The 15,456-nt window shown below is 39.4% G+C and overlaps 1 protein-coding gene across 3 annotated transcripts in view; it reads left to right on the forward strand.

Annotated features, from left to right (window-relative positions):
* Positions 1 to 15,456, forward strand: part of UBE3A (ubiquitin protein ligase E3A) — a 90,180-nt gene that overhangs the window by 60,680 nt on the left and 14,044 nt on the right. For all 3 annotated transcript variants that reach the window (XM_045005182.1, XM_045005164.1, XM_045005173.1), the window contains one exon: positions 4,261 to 5,516. In XM_045005182.1, coding sequence (XP_044861117.1) covers positions 4,261 to 5,516 — 1,256 coding nt within the window. The remainder of the gene's footprint in view (positions 1 to 4,260; positions 5,517 to 15,456) is intronic.

Below are 15,456 nucleotides of genomic sequence, written 5' to 3' on the forward strand. Positions count from 1 at the left end.
TATGGTAGCTCTTATGTCACTGGTAATGTTATCGATATATAAACAGATCCATTGGACTGTGCTTATAAGGTATGCAGCTATAAAACTTGTGTTAAATGCCTGGAATGCAAGCGATTTGGTCAGAAACATGCATTAGATATGGGTTTTTTTATGATGTTTTTCGGATGTTAACATAGAAGAATATTATACATATATTCTTGTTGGAAGTGGGTGAGATTTGACATGCAGTATATTTCAACAATAATCACTATCATAAAATGATCAATTTGTTATACAGTACAGCTAATAACCTCTGTAGTCCAGAGCCAGTGAATTTAGTACTTCATAAACATGGTTTATGAGACTTATCGTGTGGCATAGAACCGAAAATGTTTGAGATAGTTGACTATCACTTTCTTTTTATATCACAATTTGATTTCTAGATGTATGCTGCAACAAACCTAAAGTGTACTAGAAAGTAATTCCATTAACTACAAGTATATTCAGTACTACAGCTTTGTATTTTAGCAATAACATTTTTATGCAAATGAGTGGAGTCTGCTTTTTTCCACATGGACAAGAAGTTAAAGATCGGAGTCCTTCCTCTGTTTTCAGGAACATAGTTCCTATATGAACTTCCATGGATTATTAGAAAAATTAGAGTTTTTGGGTTTTCTGCTCAGCCACACTTCTGTAATCCTTATATTTTGCCAGTTTTCTTAAATCTGCAACATATTCCTTAGAAATTTAATTTTCCATTTTTCTTTCTCTGATCATAGAATATCAGGATTGGAAGGGACCTCAGGAGGTCATCTAGTCCACCCCCCTGCTCAAAGCAAGACCAGTCCCCAGACAGATTTTTGCCCTAGATGGCCCCCTCAAGGATTGAACTCACAACCCTGGGTTTAGCAGGCCAATGCTCAAACCGCTGATCTGGTCTGTCTCACCTGGGCTTAATCCCTACCTCCCCCAGCTTAGTTCCTTTGTTTCCTCAAGTGTTCTTAGCAGTCTTCCTTCTTAGGCAGGGAGACAGTGGAGAAGAGCCAAGATTAACTCACTCCCCAGCCTTAAATAGGATTTGCATGTGGCAGGAATGCTTTGTTTCCTAGTTTGATTCCAACCCCCTTCCTGTGGAAAAGTATCAGCATTTAAAGATGGTAACCTATACCAAGTGACATGATCACACGACCCTGCGGTGTCAAAGCAGCATCCCAGGAAACTTCTCAGGAAGGTGGGAGATTAGTACCTTCAAAGTCCTATTGTCCTTCCTAATGGCCTGTCCAGGCTGATTGCATACTGTCTGGTGGGCATTCCCCAAGTATACACATGGTTGTAATTATTACACAGTCAATATTTCTAACTTCAGATACAGAAATGATATATGCATACAAATTGGATAATCACATTCAGTAAATCATAACCTTTCCAGTAATACCTCACACGACCCGTCTTGCATAAAACATCTTAGTTATGCCATATTCATATCATAACAGTATTTCTATGAAGAATATGGGGCATAATATCATAGATGTTAAACAGCAACTACTAAAGTTAGACATTTTTAAATCCGCAGATCTGGATAACGTGCACCCAAGAGTTTTAAAAGAGCTGGCTGAGGGCCTTGCTTAACTGCTAATGTTGATTTTTCACTACGTCTGGGAACCCTGGGGAAGTTCCAGAAAACTGGATCAAAGCTAATGTTGTGCCAATATTTTAATAGGGTAAACAGGATGACCCTGGTAATGATAGGCCTGTCACTGACATTTATGCTGGGCAAGATAATGGAGTGGCAGATACAGGACTCGATTAATAAAGAACTAAAGAAGGATAATGTAATTGATGCCAATCAACATGGGTTTATGGAAAATAGATCTTGTAAAACTAGCTTGATGTATCTTTTTGATGAGATTACAAGTTTGATTGATAAAGATAATGGTGTTGCTGTAATATACTTAGATTACTGTAAAATATTTGACTTGGTAGCACACTATTTTGATTTAAAAAAACAGAACAATATAAAACTAACACGTCACACATTAAATGGATTAAAAACTTGAAGTGATAGGATGTTCTCAAAATGTAATTGTAAACGGGGAATCAACATCAAGCAGATGGGTTTCTAGTAGGATCCCACAGGGCTTCGTTCTTTGCCCTATGCTATTTAACTTTCTATCAGTGATCTGGAAGAGACCATAAAATCATCACTGATAAAGCTTGCAGGTGATTTAATATTGAGACAGTGGAATAATGAAGAGGACAAGTCACTGATACAGTGTGATCTGGATCATTTGGTAAGCTGAGCATAAGCAAATAATGTGTGTCTTAATACTGTTAAATGTAGGCTATAATTACAAAAAGGGGCACTCCGTCCTGGGAAGCAATAATTCTGAAAAAGACTTAGGGGTCATGGCGGCTAATCAGTTGAACATGAATTCCCAGTATAATACTTCGGCCAAAAGGGCTAATTCAATCATCGGCTGTGTAAACGAGAATCTTGAGAAGGAGTGGAGAGATTATGTTACTGCTATATTTGGCACTGGTGCAACTGCTGCCAGAATACTGTGTCAGGCATCCACAATTCAAGAATGATGTTGATAAATTGGAAACGGTTCAGAAAAGAGCCATGAGGATTATTAAAGGTTTGGAAAACATGCATTATAGTGATTGATTCAAGGAGCTCAAACTGTTTATTTTAACAACGAAAAGGTTAAGGGGCAACTTGATTATAGTCTATAAGTACCTACATGGAGAATAAATATTTGGCTCTTCAGTCTGGCAGACAAGGATATAACAATATTCAATGGCTAAAAATTGAAGCTAGGTAAATTCAGACTGGAAATTAAGTGTAAATTTTTAACCATTGGAACAGTTTACCAGGGTTGTTATGGATTCTCCATCACCAGCAATTTTAAATCAAGATTGAGTGTGTTTTTTAAAAAGAGATGTTCTAGTTTAAAAGTAATTATTTCGGGGAAGTTTTCTGGCCTGTGTTATACCAGAGGTCAGACAAGATGATCTCAATGGTCCCTTCTAACTTTTGGATCTATTAACCTTTTTTAGGTTCTGATCCTATAAACATTTAGGCATGGTAGTAACTTTATGTGCATAGGTAATTCCACTGAAATCAATGAGATTGGTATAGGTAAAGTAATTTATAAGCAACTTACAAACAACTTAACTGTTTGCAAGATCAGGGCCTCAGAAAGGCTTCTGAAGGAATTGAGAGAAAAGCAGCAACAGTAAAGAGGAAAAAGGATAAATCTTAAATAAATCTTTCACCAAAATAAGATTTTTTTCATATCTATGAGAATGACAGTTTGGCACCCACTGAAACTACCTTTTTAAAAATCAACTTGTGTAGACTTAAATTAACATTAGTAGGCAACCTTAAGAATATCTGTTAGTTTGTTTAACTAATAAAGTGGCCCAGCACATACAGAAGAACCCCTTTGATTCAAGACCAGTTATGTATGTCAGATACACTGCAGCATGAATTTCTGAGATATTGATTATATATTTTTTGAATGCTTTTCAGACATGTTTCATATTCATGAGATTTTTTTTAACTGTTGCAGAAATTACTACTATAAATGACTATATTATCCTTCATTTACTGTATCACAAAATAAACAACTGACTAGCTCTCTTGTGAAGAATCTATTTTTTAAAAAGTTAACATTTCTTATGGTACCTTAAAATAAATAGTTGCTACTGAGCAGTGACCATACTTTTAGTAATTTTCAGCTTAGTTACTTTAATGGGCATTTGATCAACAGATGTTTAAGGACTGTGAAAAGATGAATTAAAGACAATAGTATCCTGTCCTGTAACATCAAATGGAGGCGGTTTTACCAAGTACGTTGATGGGTTGGTCTTCATGCTTTAAGGTTTTTAAAGTTTTACACATTTAAATATTTTACTGACTTTGTTTCCAGGATATAATACCATTATATATTACCAAATGTATTTCATCTTTCCTACAATTCTGTTGCAAAGCTATCTCATTATTGCAATTGACTCCTAGGTCACAGAGCTTCATAGAAGTAAGGAATAAAACATTCAAGTACAGTGAATCTGCTGCAAATAGATGAGTTTGTTTCTCCATGTTAATGAAATTACAAAGTAAATTTGTCTTAAACTCATTCAACAATGTCATAGTAGGAGGTATTAGATGTGAGGTGATGGTAAAAAAATTGTGTATATCATTGCAACTTGATAAAAAGTGAATGTATTTACTGTATCAAGTAAATTTCAAGTGTGGTCTCTTTTTTAACTTTATAGATGTGACTTACCTAACAGAAGAGAAGGTAGATGAAATTCTTGAACTGTGTAGAGAGAAAGAGGACTATTCTCCTCTAATCCGTGTCATTGGGAGAGTGTTTTCTAGTGCTGAGGCATTGGTACAAAGTTTCAGAAAAGCCAAGCAGCATACCAAGGAAGAGCTGAAGTCTCTTCAAGGAAAGGATGAGGATAAGGATGAAGATGAAAAAGAAAAAGCTGCCTGTTCAGCTGCTGCGATGGAGGAAGATTCCGGAGCATCATCGTCATCTTCATCAAGAGTAGGTGACAACACACAAGGAGATAACAACCTACAAAAATTAGGCCCCGATGAAGTATCTGTAGATATTGAAGCAGTCAGACGGGTCTACAGTAGATTACTTTCTAATGAAAAAATAGAAACTGCCTTTTTAAATGCACTTGTGTACTTGTCACCTAATGTAGAATGTGACTTGACTTACCATAATGTGTACTCTCGGGATCCTAACTATCTGAATTTGTTTGTAATTGTTATGGAGAATGGTAATCTTCATAGCCCTGAATATCTGGAAATGGCACTGCCATTGTTTTGCAAAGCAATGAGCAAGCTACCCCTTGCAGCTCAAGCAAAACTAGTCAGATTGTGGTCTAAGTACAGTGCAGAGCAGATTCGGAGAATGATGGAAACATTTCAACAGCTTATCACCTACAAAGTCATAAGCAATGAATTCAACAGTCGCAATCTAGTGAATGATGATGATGCCATTGTTGCTGCTTCAAAGTGCTTGAAAATGGTTTACTATGCAAATGTAGTCGGAGGGGATGTGGATACAGACCACAATGAAGAGGAAGATGAAGAGCCCCTCCCAGAATCCAGTGAATTAACTCTTCAAGAGCTTCTGGGTGAGGAAAGAAGAAACAAGAAAGGGCCTCGAGTGGACCCACTGGAAACTGAGCTTGGTGTAAAAACTATAGATTGCCGAAAACCACTTATCCCTTTTGAAGAATTTATTAATGAACCACTGAATGATGTTCTAGAAATGGACAAAGACTACACTTTCTTCAAAGTAGAAACAGAAAACAAATTCTCTTTTATGACATGTCCCTTTATATTGAATGCTGTTACCAAGAACCTGGGATTGTATTATGACAATAGAATCCGCATGTACAGTGAAAGACGCATAACTGTGCTCTACAGTTTAGTTCAAGGACAGCAGTTGAACCCATATTTGCGACTCAAAGTGAGACGTGATCACATCATAGATGATGCACTTGTCAGGGTAAGTCATGCAACAATGTAAAACTTAAATATGCTATACTGTAATAGTAGCTAGAACCCTTCACTACCTCAAAAGCAAAAATGTACTTATTAGTTATTAGGTTTCTTCAAGGTGAAATGCATCGTACAAACTTAAGGTCCTATCCTGCACATGCTATTGATGGTACAGCATCATGGGACTACTTTGGATAGTAAGCATGACCCCTCTGATGTTTGCAGACTTTGAACCTAAACTGATAAACATCTTGTCCATTAGTAGTGTGGTATCCAGTATTGAGTGCAGCCCTTGCTACTGGACATTGGCATGCCAACTCCTTTCATGTCTATTGAATCTCCTTATTTTCCCTTGAACAAACTTTCTTTAAATTATCCTTTGGGGCTGAAATGTTCTATACTTGACCTTAGTCAAAAAGTGAATTTTATTTTTCAGGAGGGAGTTTGAACAAAAGTCATTACATTGTTTTGAGTTCCACAAAAGAGAGAAGTTTCTCGTTCTATTTTAAAAAAAAATTTTTTTTGAATGCACACACAATGAGCAAAACTTACATTTTAAAATACTCCTGTGGCTTCATCTAAGTATATTAGTAAACCACAGCTTGTAGGGCAGAAGGAAGAGTGGCTTCGAGCATCTGAAAACTGCACCAGTAACCTGCTAATATGTACTCTGACAAGCCTTATTACTCTAGGGATATGGCTTCTTAAATTAAAACTCAGTGTAAAAACAAAAATTGCTAGAACCACTTTTGAGCACAAAGGAATTAGTGGGTTATGCAAGTCATTCACTATGAAAAATAGTACATAGTAAATAAATAACATATAATGGAGAGAAGTTATAAACATATTTTCTCGTATGAATATAACAACTTAACTTTTTAGGATTGGGCAACAAAGAGATGAGGTGGGTAGTACTAAAGCCAACAGTAAACAGAAAGGGAGTAGGCAGGAGGACTCCTATCTACCCAAGGTGAAGATCTGTGACAGAACCTTCATTAACACAGCTGTGACCTTTTTTAAGGTTCACTTGTCTCAGACCACTTCTCCCCTTCCAAGTCTTTCTGTGTGCTCAGCTACTGTTTACCTATAATTTCTGTTACTAACTAACTACATTGGTGATACTAAATTTATTTAGTTTATACTGTTACTGAAGAAACAATTGAGAGCCCCCAAGTAAGCTCCTAGTTCAATGTTGAGTACATTTTAACTTTCAAACAGCGTGGCTTCTTCTTGGGTGGTGATAAGTATGACCAAACTGGGAAGAGTCCTGCTTCAAGTACTAGCATGGAACTTGTGGAGGGAAAATGGCTTTTTTTCCCTTTGAACTCATCTGAGACATTCAGCACCTGAGAAACAGCCAGGTTGTTGTAAAGCTTAACTTTACTCCATGTACCAATATTTTATCATTTGAGTAAGAATGTGCTTAGTGATTTCCCTGCTTGTCTGGTTTATAGCTATAACCAAATATGTGGTGTTGTGTTTAACCTAATGGGTTATTACATAAACTCCAGGTGGCTTCTAGATGCTTAAATTCTGAGGGACAGCAGGAAGCAAAGTACACTTTTTCTGTTTATAATACTCTGAGAGAATGGGCTAAAACTAGGTAACAGCCAGTTTCAGAGGAGTATTAAACGTTGTAAATTCATGCAGGGAGGACTGATTGGGGAGGAATAAAATATGCAAATATGTGAAAAACACTTACAGCGCAGCAGCGGCACAGTTACACCGGTGAAGATATTGCCTACGCTGAAGGGAGAGCTTCTCCCATTGGTGAAGGCACTCCACTTCCCTGAGAGGCAGTAGCTATGTCCACAGGAAAAGTTCTCCTGTTAACATAACTGGTGGTTGGGTTGGTATAACTGTCACTCAGCAGTGTGAATAAATCACAGCACTGAGCAATGTAGTTGTACCAACATACGTTGGTAGTGTAGACCAAGACTTAGAAGGAGATTGCTTATTGTGGAAGGAAATTAAAATCTTTTGACAAGAACAAAAGAACTGATTTCCCTGCCTACCAATGTTAATCTGAAGAACATGTGCAATTTCAACTGGCTCAGTTTTGATTGCTTTCTAATAAACCCGATCTCAGTTAAGACCAGCGGAATTGAATTGTGGTGTGCATTAGTTGGGACGAGCTGCCGGCCTTTCCTGGAAATAAAGACCTTCTTTTCCACCATTAGGGAAGTGAAGGTTCACTTTCTTTGTCAGGCAAGGGAACTGTGGGTGCCCTCCCCAACAGATACAGTAAGGGATCTTTATGTAGGCTGGTGTGTACGTGAAGAAATCCATTAGACCTAAGGAATACTGTGCAAGGATACAAAATGTGACACCTTGGCCTGGCTCTTATATAACAGCAAAGTCAGGGAAACTAGTTACAATACTTATCTCCTGATACATTACAGTTTGAGATATGAATGGCACCAAATCCCAGTTTTTTCCTCTAAATACTAGATAACACTGCTTTCCTGGTCCAGGATTTCTACCTTGGTCCATAACAACATAAAAACCCTGGACCAGGAAAACTGTGTTATCTAGTAGTTAGAGGGGAAAACTGGGATTTGGGTCACCTGGGTTCTATAATATGCTTAGCCATTGTAAAGCATTTTGAGGCCTTTTGACATAAAGCAATTACATGAATGCCAATCAAGTATTAAGTATTCCAGTCTGTATGCAAATATTTATAGGACCCTTCTTATTTCTCTGTCCTCACTGGTATTCAAAACAATTTGTAGTTTAATATCCTTAACTTCCATAATGATCAGGGAAATTTGTAAGGTAAGACTAGGGGTGAAATTTTAAAAGCACTTGAATGATGTAGGCTTCTAAGCCCCATTTTCAAAAGTGACTTAGGCACATACTTTCAATCATACTCAAGCTTGTATTAGTAAATGGATATCATTTAAAACAAAAGGAAGTTCTTCTTCACGCAGCGCACAGTCAACTTGTGGAACTCCTTGCCTGAGGAGGTTGTGAAAGCTAGGACTATAACAGCATTTAAAAGACAACTGATATATTCATGGTGGTTAAGTCCATAAATGGCTGTTAGCCAGGATGAGTAAGGAATGGTGTCTCTAGCCTCTGTTTGTCAGAGGATGGAGATGGATGGCAGGAGAGTGATCACTTGATCATTGCCTGTTAGGTTCACTCCCTCTGGGGCACCTGGCATTGGCCACTGTTGGTAGACAGATACTGGGCTAGATGGACCTTTGGTCTGACCCGGTACGGCCGTTCTTATGTTCTTATGTAGGATCACTTCCCCGATTTTCAAACTAAAATTTTCAGATCTGACTAGATTAATAGTTAATTTGTTAAATACTTTATATATAGTGTTTAGTTCATGGGTGAGTTAATGCTGCTGTAAGAATGTTTTTAATACTTTGACTTTTATACATTCAAATTTGCAACTTTCATGTTAATTTATCTTGGAGTTTTTGCATATTATGAAACTTTTATTGCTATGAACACTAATTGTCTGAGCAACAGTAAGTCATTACATACTCAACAGTCAATAAATGTACAGGTCTAGCTAATTTCTTCTTTATTAATTCAGTTCCATATGATGATTCACTTATATGGAATAACTGCATTTGAATAATTAGTTCCTTCAACCAGGTGCCTCATAACATCAGTTGAGACATGCAGTAATCATCCCCAAATGTATTGCCTGTGGTTTTATTGATTAGATTAAAATTGAGTTAGGAGTATGTCCACTTAAATACATAGAATTAATTTACCTGAAAAAATCTCCTGCATAATTTATTAATAAGTAGCATAAATAACTTTGTTACACATTTGAAAAAACAGACTGCTAGCCCACTCCATGATCCACACTACTTGAGTACTGTCAAGTAGTGTAAAAATAAAACTTTTCTGACCCACTGTTGTATTTTTAATATATTAAACTAGTAGTTGAGATACTTCCTAGATAGCTGCTTTAATTTGCTTCTTGGTGGAAGGATGGAAAGGTGGTAGTGATTGTTGTTGATTAGACATACCTTTTTTTACAAAATTTTATTAAGGTTCCATCTCTTTGCTTAGTCTACTTCCTTATACCTGTAGAGAAGCTGTTCCACTTTTTTCATCTGTTGGATTAGAATGGACCACCTCAGAGTCATTATAGCTATGAATGAGCAACCTTAATTCCTCTCCAGTTTATACTCCCTTGAATGGAATTAAGTTCCACTTGCAGAATCTTTATTGCTGATGGTCGCACACCAAGAAAGAACTCAGCTTGACTAATTCCAGGCTGAATTTGGAGGACTGGCAGTTAAGAAAACTATCCTTATTTGTAAATAGAGCAGATTTGACTGGAGTCATTAAGGGATAACTATGAAAGTATGCAGTGACACGGTCATTTTTGGAGTGCAAGTAACTGCACTTCATGCAAGTTATACTTAAGATGACCTATGCCACCAGACTCTGATACTACTTTTCCTTCAAACTCTAGACCCACTGTGATTGTGCAGCTTCCTTCTTATGCTGGATGTGCTCCCACAATCATTAGGCAGAGAATATTAATACTCTGTTCCAAGTTTCTGAATTTTCTTCTGACAAACCATTTTGATTTTTTAAAAAATCTAAAAGTAATAGTTATTAAAATAAAACTAATTGTAAACATACTTAATTTTCTGTTTCCAAAATTAAGGATTTGAATAATTTCTGTTGTGATAAAAAATACAGTCTAGCGTATAAATTGTGCGTCTGAAAGCACAAAATGTTCTTTTATTATTGCATGTCAAACAATTTTTCCTTTGCCTCCATTGCAGTTTAGATATAGTTCACTGACTGCTGTTAGTGACTGCAGTGGTCTGTTATCTATGCTTTCTACTAAGAGCTATTTTTCCTGCTAAGCAGCAGTTGTCTAAGGGACAAGGTTGACCCTAGAAGCAAATAACCCTGCAGACTTGAATTGAGCTGCCCCAGGAACCTTGCCTAAACCTAACCCAACCTAACCTTGCTCTAACCTAGAGCATATAGTGGAATCAGGTCAGTGACTCAGATGAGCCCACCTTTTTTGGCACTTCTACAGCTGACCTCCACATAGACCTTCACTGGATATGTCTAAACTGCAATGTAAGCCCAGGGTTTCTGGGACTCAAGTCCTCTGGCCCATGTTAGGGAACCCTGGTCTTAAGCATCTCCATTATATTTTAACTCTATGTTAAGGCTTTTCTAAAATGTGCTCGAACCTGCAGTGCACAGGCCTGAGTCAAAGTAACCATATCCCAGAGTTCCTAGCCCTCTCCCCTTCCCCACCTCCCCCACCGAAATGTGGCTGCTCTAGTCCTAGGGCCATGGGGCATTGTGGGAAAACTGTACTGCCTGCCCTTCATGTTACCAGAAAGCAGCTCGATTTGTAACAGGCTTGATCGGTTCGCTCTGCATTGCAAACCTAGGAGTCAGTGACAGGGTGCTTGCAGATCATTGATCTGAAAAGAATGAGTTAATGCTGACCTGAGCTGCTGCTGTTCACAACGTAGGGGTTACTTCCATTTTCAGGAGAGTGCATTACATATTGTTGGGCTAGAGAGAGGACTAAGGAAGTTGTCACATGGAATTGTAGGCTGCTTCCAACTAACTCCTGGGACCCGAGTCAAGAGGGGCTGTGTCTACATTGCAGAGCAATAGGGCCAATGTTCCCTCTAATTTTTTCCATCCATGTATGGAATAAATTTTCTTATGTGCACTGAGGTATGTGCACCACTAGTAGAAACAAAAAAGCTAGATATAATATATAATTTTTAAAAGTTACCATAGGGATAATTACTCCAGCCAGGACAGGTTAGGGATTTTAGAACTCACTACTCAAAGAATTAAACGTAAGTGTAAGCGAAATAAAAATTACAAAATGCATAGATCAGTCTAAACACTAAAATAATATTTTGGAAGAATAAAATTACAGAGAATATATGTGCATTGCAGGAGGTACCAAGTAGTAACAACAACAGTAATACAAGTACACCTCTACCTCGATATAACACGACCCGATATAACACAAATTTGTCTATAATGCAGGAAAGCAGTGCTCTGGGGCGGGGGACCTGCGCATTCCGGTGGATCATAGCAAGTTTGATATAACGCGGTTTCACCTATAACGCAGTAAGATTTTTTGACTCCCAAGGACAGCGTTATATCGAGGTAAAGGTGTATGTGTTGGGAGGTGAGTGAGACAGAGACTCTGTGTGTGTGAGAAAGAGAGAGACTGACTGTGTGAGCTGGCTTCTGGGGATATCTCAGAAACAGTGCACTGTCTCTTTAAGAAAGGCACTCAGCTGAGAGCCACTCAGCATTCAGACTGCAGCAGCTCTGAGTCCTCCTGAGCCAGGCTGTCCCCTCTGCCCTGCTCAGTGGTTTGAGCATTGGCCTGTTAAACCCAGGGTTGTGAGTTCAGTCCTTGAAGGGGCCATTTAGGGATCTGGGGCAAAAATCTGTGTGGGGATTGGTCCTGCTTTGAGCAGGGGGTTGGACTAGATGACCTCCTGAGGTCCCTTCCAACCCTGACATTCTATGACCTAAATCCTCTGCCGGGGAGAGGGACACCCTGACATCAGCACCCTCCCCCCACCTCCTGCTCTGCACAGCGAGCAGGAGGGTCCCAGGAGCAGCTTCAGTACAAAGCAATGTGGGGGGAGGAGCACCTGAACACATGCTGCTGGCTCTGCACACTCTGCTATCAGCTGGGCGGCATTTAAATCTCTCCTGTGCGGCCGCCAAGCACACAGCTTACAGGGAACACAGAATAGAGCTCACATCCTGGGTCCTGGCTTAACTCGACCTCAGACCCTCCCGCCCTGCAAGACCCTGGGTCCAAACCTTGGACAATTGCAGTATAGACACAAGGGGGAGTTAGGCTTGAGCCTTGGCTCAAGCACAGACTTACACTGAAGTGTAGACAACTCACTGAGGACTTCCAATCTACTTTATCCATTGCTGTCCAGCCAGCTTCACTCTAACAGTGTAGTTTTAATTACTACCTCAGTCTGCAGTCTCCTTAGAAATCAGGCTTGTTGAGAAGGCCAATCTGAAATAACATTTAACTTTCATATCAGCAGACTTAATCACTCATTTAATATAAAATCCATTAATATGACAAGAAAATCCCAGCACCATGCCTGTGAAAAGATAGTGTTTTGAAGGAAATTATTCGGAAACTGTGCATTGCTCCTCGTAACTTCTGTGATTTATAAAACTTACAATACAGTATTTATTGCCAGCAACAGTTTACTCCAAAGCCAACAATACATCATGATTAGCTGTCAGTGAGAAAAAGGATTGGGCAACAAAGAGATGAGGTGGGTAGTACTAAAGTCAACTGTAAACAGAAAGGGAGTAGGCAGGAGGACTCCCATCTACCCAAGGTGAAGATCTGTGACAGAACCTTCATTAACACAGCTGTGACCTTTTCAAAGTAACGAAGGAGCATCTGTGATATTGACTCTCTAGTGTTCTTAATATAATATTATGAAAATCATTGCTGCATACGATTCATACTTGGTTTAAATATTTATTCTTGCTATGTATTGCAGTAGCATATATGATCCCCGGTCAGGACCCCTTATACACATCAAAAAAAGATTTTCTTTTGTGAAAAGTTTACAGTCCTAAATTTGAACTGAGACACAACAGGTAGATATAGTGTAGTTGTGGGGAGAACCAATATAAAACTAATAAAACTCTATGGGATTTTGCTGCACAAGTACTGAAAAAAGATAGTATATTTCTTTCAAGAATATTTTGATCCTTTGAGACTAAATATGAATTATTTTTTACTGAAGATATGGGAAGCCAAATGGGCAGTCCTTTTCAGCTAAACCACAACTATGTGTACCCTGGGGTCCTGTAAATTTTATATAAAATTTGATCATTCCTCTTTTAGTTCCATTAACCTCATTGCTTCACTTTTAGGACCCTTCATGGCTTAGCTCTTCCCCTTCACCACCCCCTTGTATATGGTATGGAGCCATCAGTACCCATCATTGCTCCACCAGTGATGCTTGCCTTCATTGCCAGTTAGTCAAATTATCTAGAAAACACCTACATACTTTCATGCTGCCCCTTTTGCATGAGAGGAATTCTCCATAAAAATCCTCGAAGCCACTACATTATGCTCCTCCACGTTGTACTCCTGGGGAAATTCTGCACTGCTGCGCACGTGCAGAATTCATGTCCCCCAGATTTTTTTTCTCTGCAGAAAATACATTCTGTCGGAGAGGAGCTGCAGTTACGATTTTTGCCCACCAAGGGCTGCTGTGGCACCAGAACAGAGGGCAGCCGGCTCAGCAGCCATAGTAGCCAGCAGCTGATAGGGAAGAGGAGAGGCTGCGTTCCTCACAGCGCCCTGTCCATTAGGCCAGGTGAGGAGGCACAGGATACTCGGGGAACAGACAGAGAGCAGGGGTCACATAGACTGGGGTTCAGAAGGACTTGTGGGGGGACAGACTGGGGCGGGGGGCTTAATGGGAGTGGGAGTGCAGAGACACCAAGAACAGGGGGTGACTGAGTGGGGGTACAGGGACACATGGGGATGGCGGGAGGTGGGTGCAGGCACACATGGGGACAGAGGCAGAGGTGCCTGACTGAATGGGAGAGGCTAGGGATCTGCATGGTGGAGGCTCCCCAACAATCCCTTTCCCCCACCCACCCACCCACCCCAAAAAACTGTTCCATACTTCTCCCACCCACACGCAACAACCCTCAAGGTTCACACCCAGGCTTCTTCCCAGCAATTACTTCCCTCTCCCTCAGCTCCTCCGTTAACCCTGACTTTTCCCCCAAGCCTTTGCACTGCTTCTGAGGGGTGCAGGGAATACGGTTCTATATTGTAGTTTAAATGAATTATTATTCGAAGTTCTGTATTAATATGCCTACTAATGAATCTATTTGTCAAAAACATTTCCTCAATCTTTTTTGTTGTCAGTATTGTTACAGACATACTTGTTGACAAGTATTTTGAAATAAATGACCAAAATAATTGAAACTGGCATGATTACATTGTTGTTTTCACAAATAAATTTGCAGAATTTTAAAATATTGTGGGCAGAATTTTTAATTTTTTGGTGCCGAATTCCCCCAGGAGTAACATTCATCTCTTCTGTGATGCCTAGAAAACATTTGACAATGGCCAGGCAGTTCTTAAGCTGTGATCACAGTACACTTGTAATTTTCTCATGGTTACCTAGTCCTGCCCCCCCCCCATCTTTATGTAAGTTTATAGGGACTGGGAAGGTGGTCTTGGGTATGTTTGGGGCGGGGTGGTTGGCATCAGGGAGGGGAGGCTAGCGCAGTTGGGCTAAGGCCTCTAGGCACTACTACAATGTAAATAATTTCAATAATAATTAAATTTAGGATTTTTTCCTGTGGTTGATCAGCAAACTGAATGACTGGTGTAATTTGGAATAGCTGGGATTATAGGCAAGTATTACTGGCATACATATTTCTGTTGTATGGCAATGGATACAACCAGAAAAATTAAAGTAAGAGCTTGTCTATGCTGAGCTTTTCGTAACAGCATTGAGAACCTCAATATAGTTGCACTGATGCAAACCCCCAGTGTAAACAGTGATTTATGCAGGTGTGGAAAGTACACTAAGATGTACCACAGCATGCTACTGCTTACTTTCATGTGTCTGCATAATGGTGTGCATCCTCTGCTGCAAAAAACTCTAGTGTAGGTAACCCAGAAGACTAAATATTGTTTTTCTCATGCCAAAAGAGTACTCCTGATTGTGCAATCCCATCAAATATCAGCGGGGTAGCCATGTTAGTCTGGATCTGTAAAAAGCGACAAAGAGTCCTGTGGCACCTTATAGACTGATTCTTGCCTGCATATTTATACCTGCCTCTGGAAATTTCCACTACATGTGTCTGATGAAGTGGATATTCACCCACGAAAGCTTATGCTCCAATACATCTGTTAGTCTATAAAGTGCCACAGGACTCTATGTCGC

Source organism: Mauremys mutica, chromosome 1 (assembly GCF_020497125.1).
Source record: "Mauremys mutica isolate MM-2020 ecotype Southern chromosome 1, ASM2049712v1, whole genome shotgun sequence".
NCBI classification, from domain to species: Eukaryota; Metazoa; Chordata; order Testudines; family Geoemydidae; genus Mauremys; species Mauremys mutica.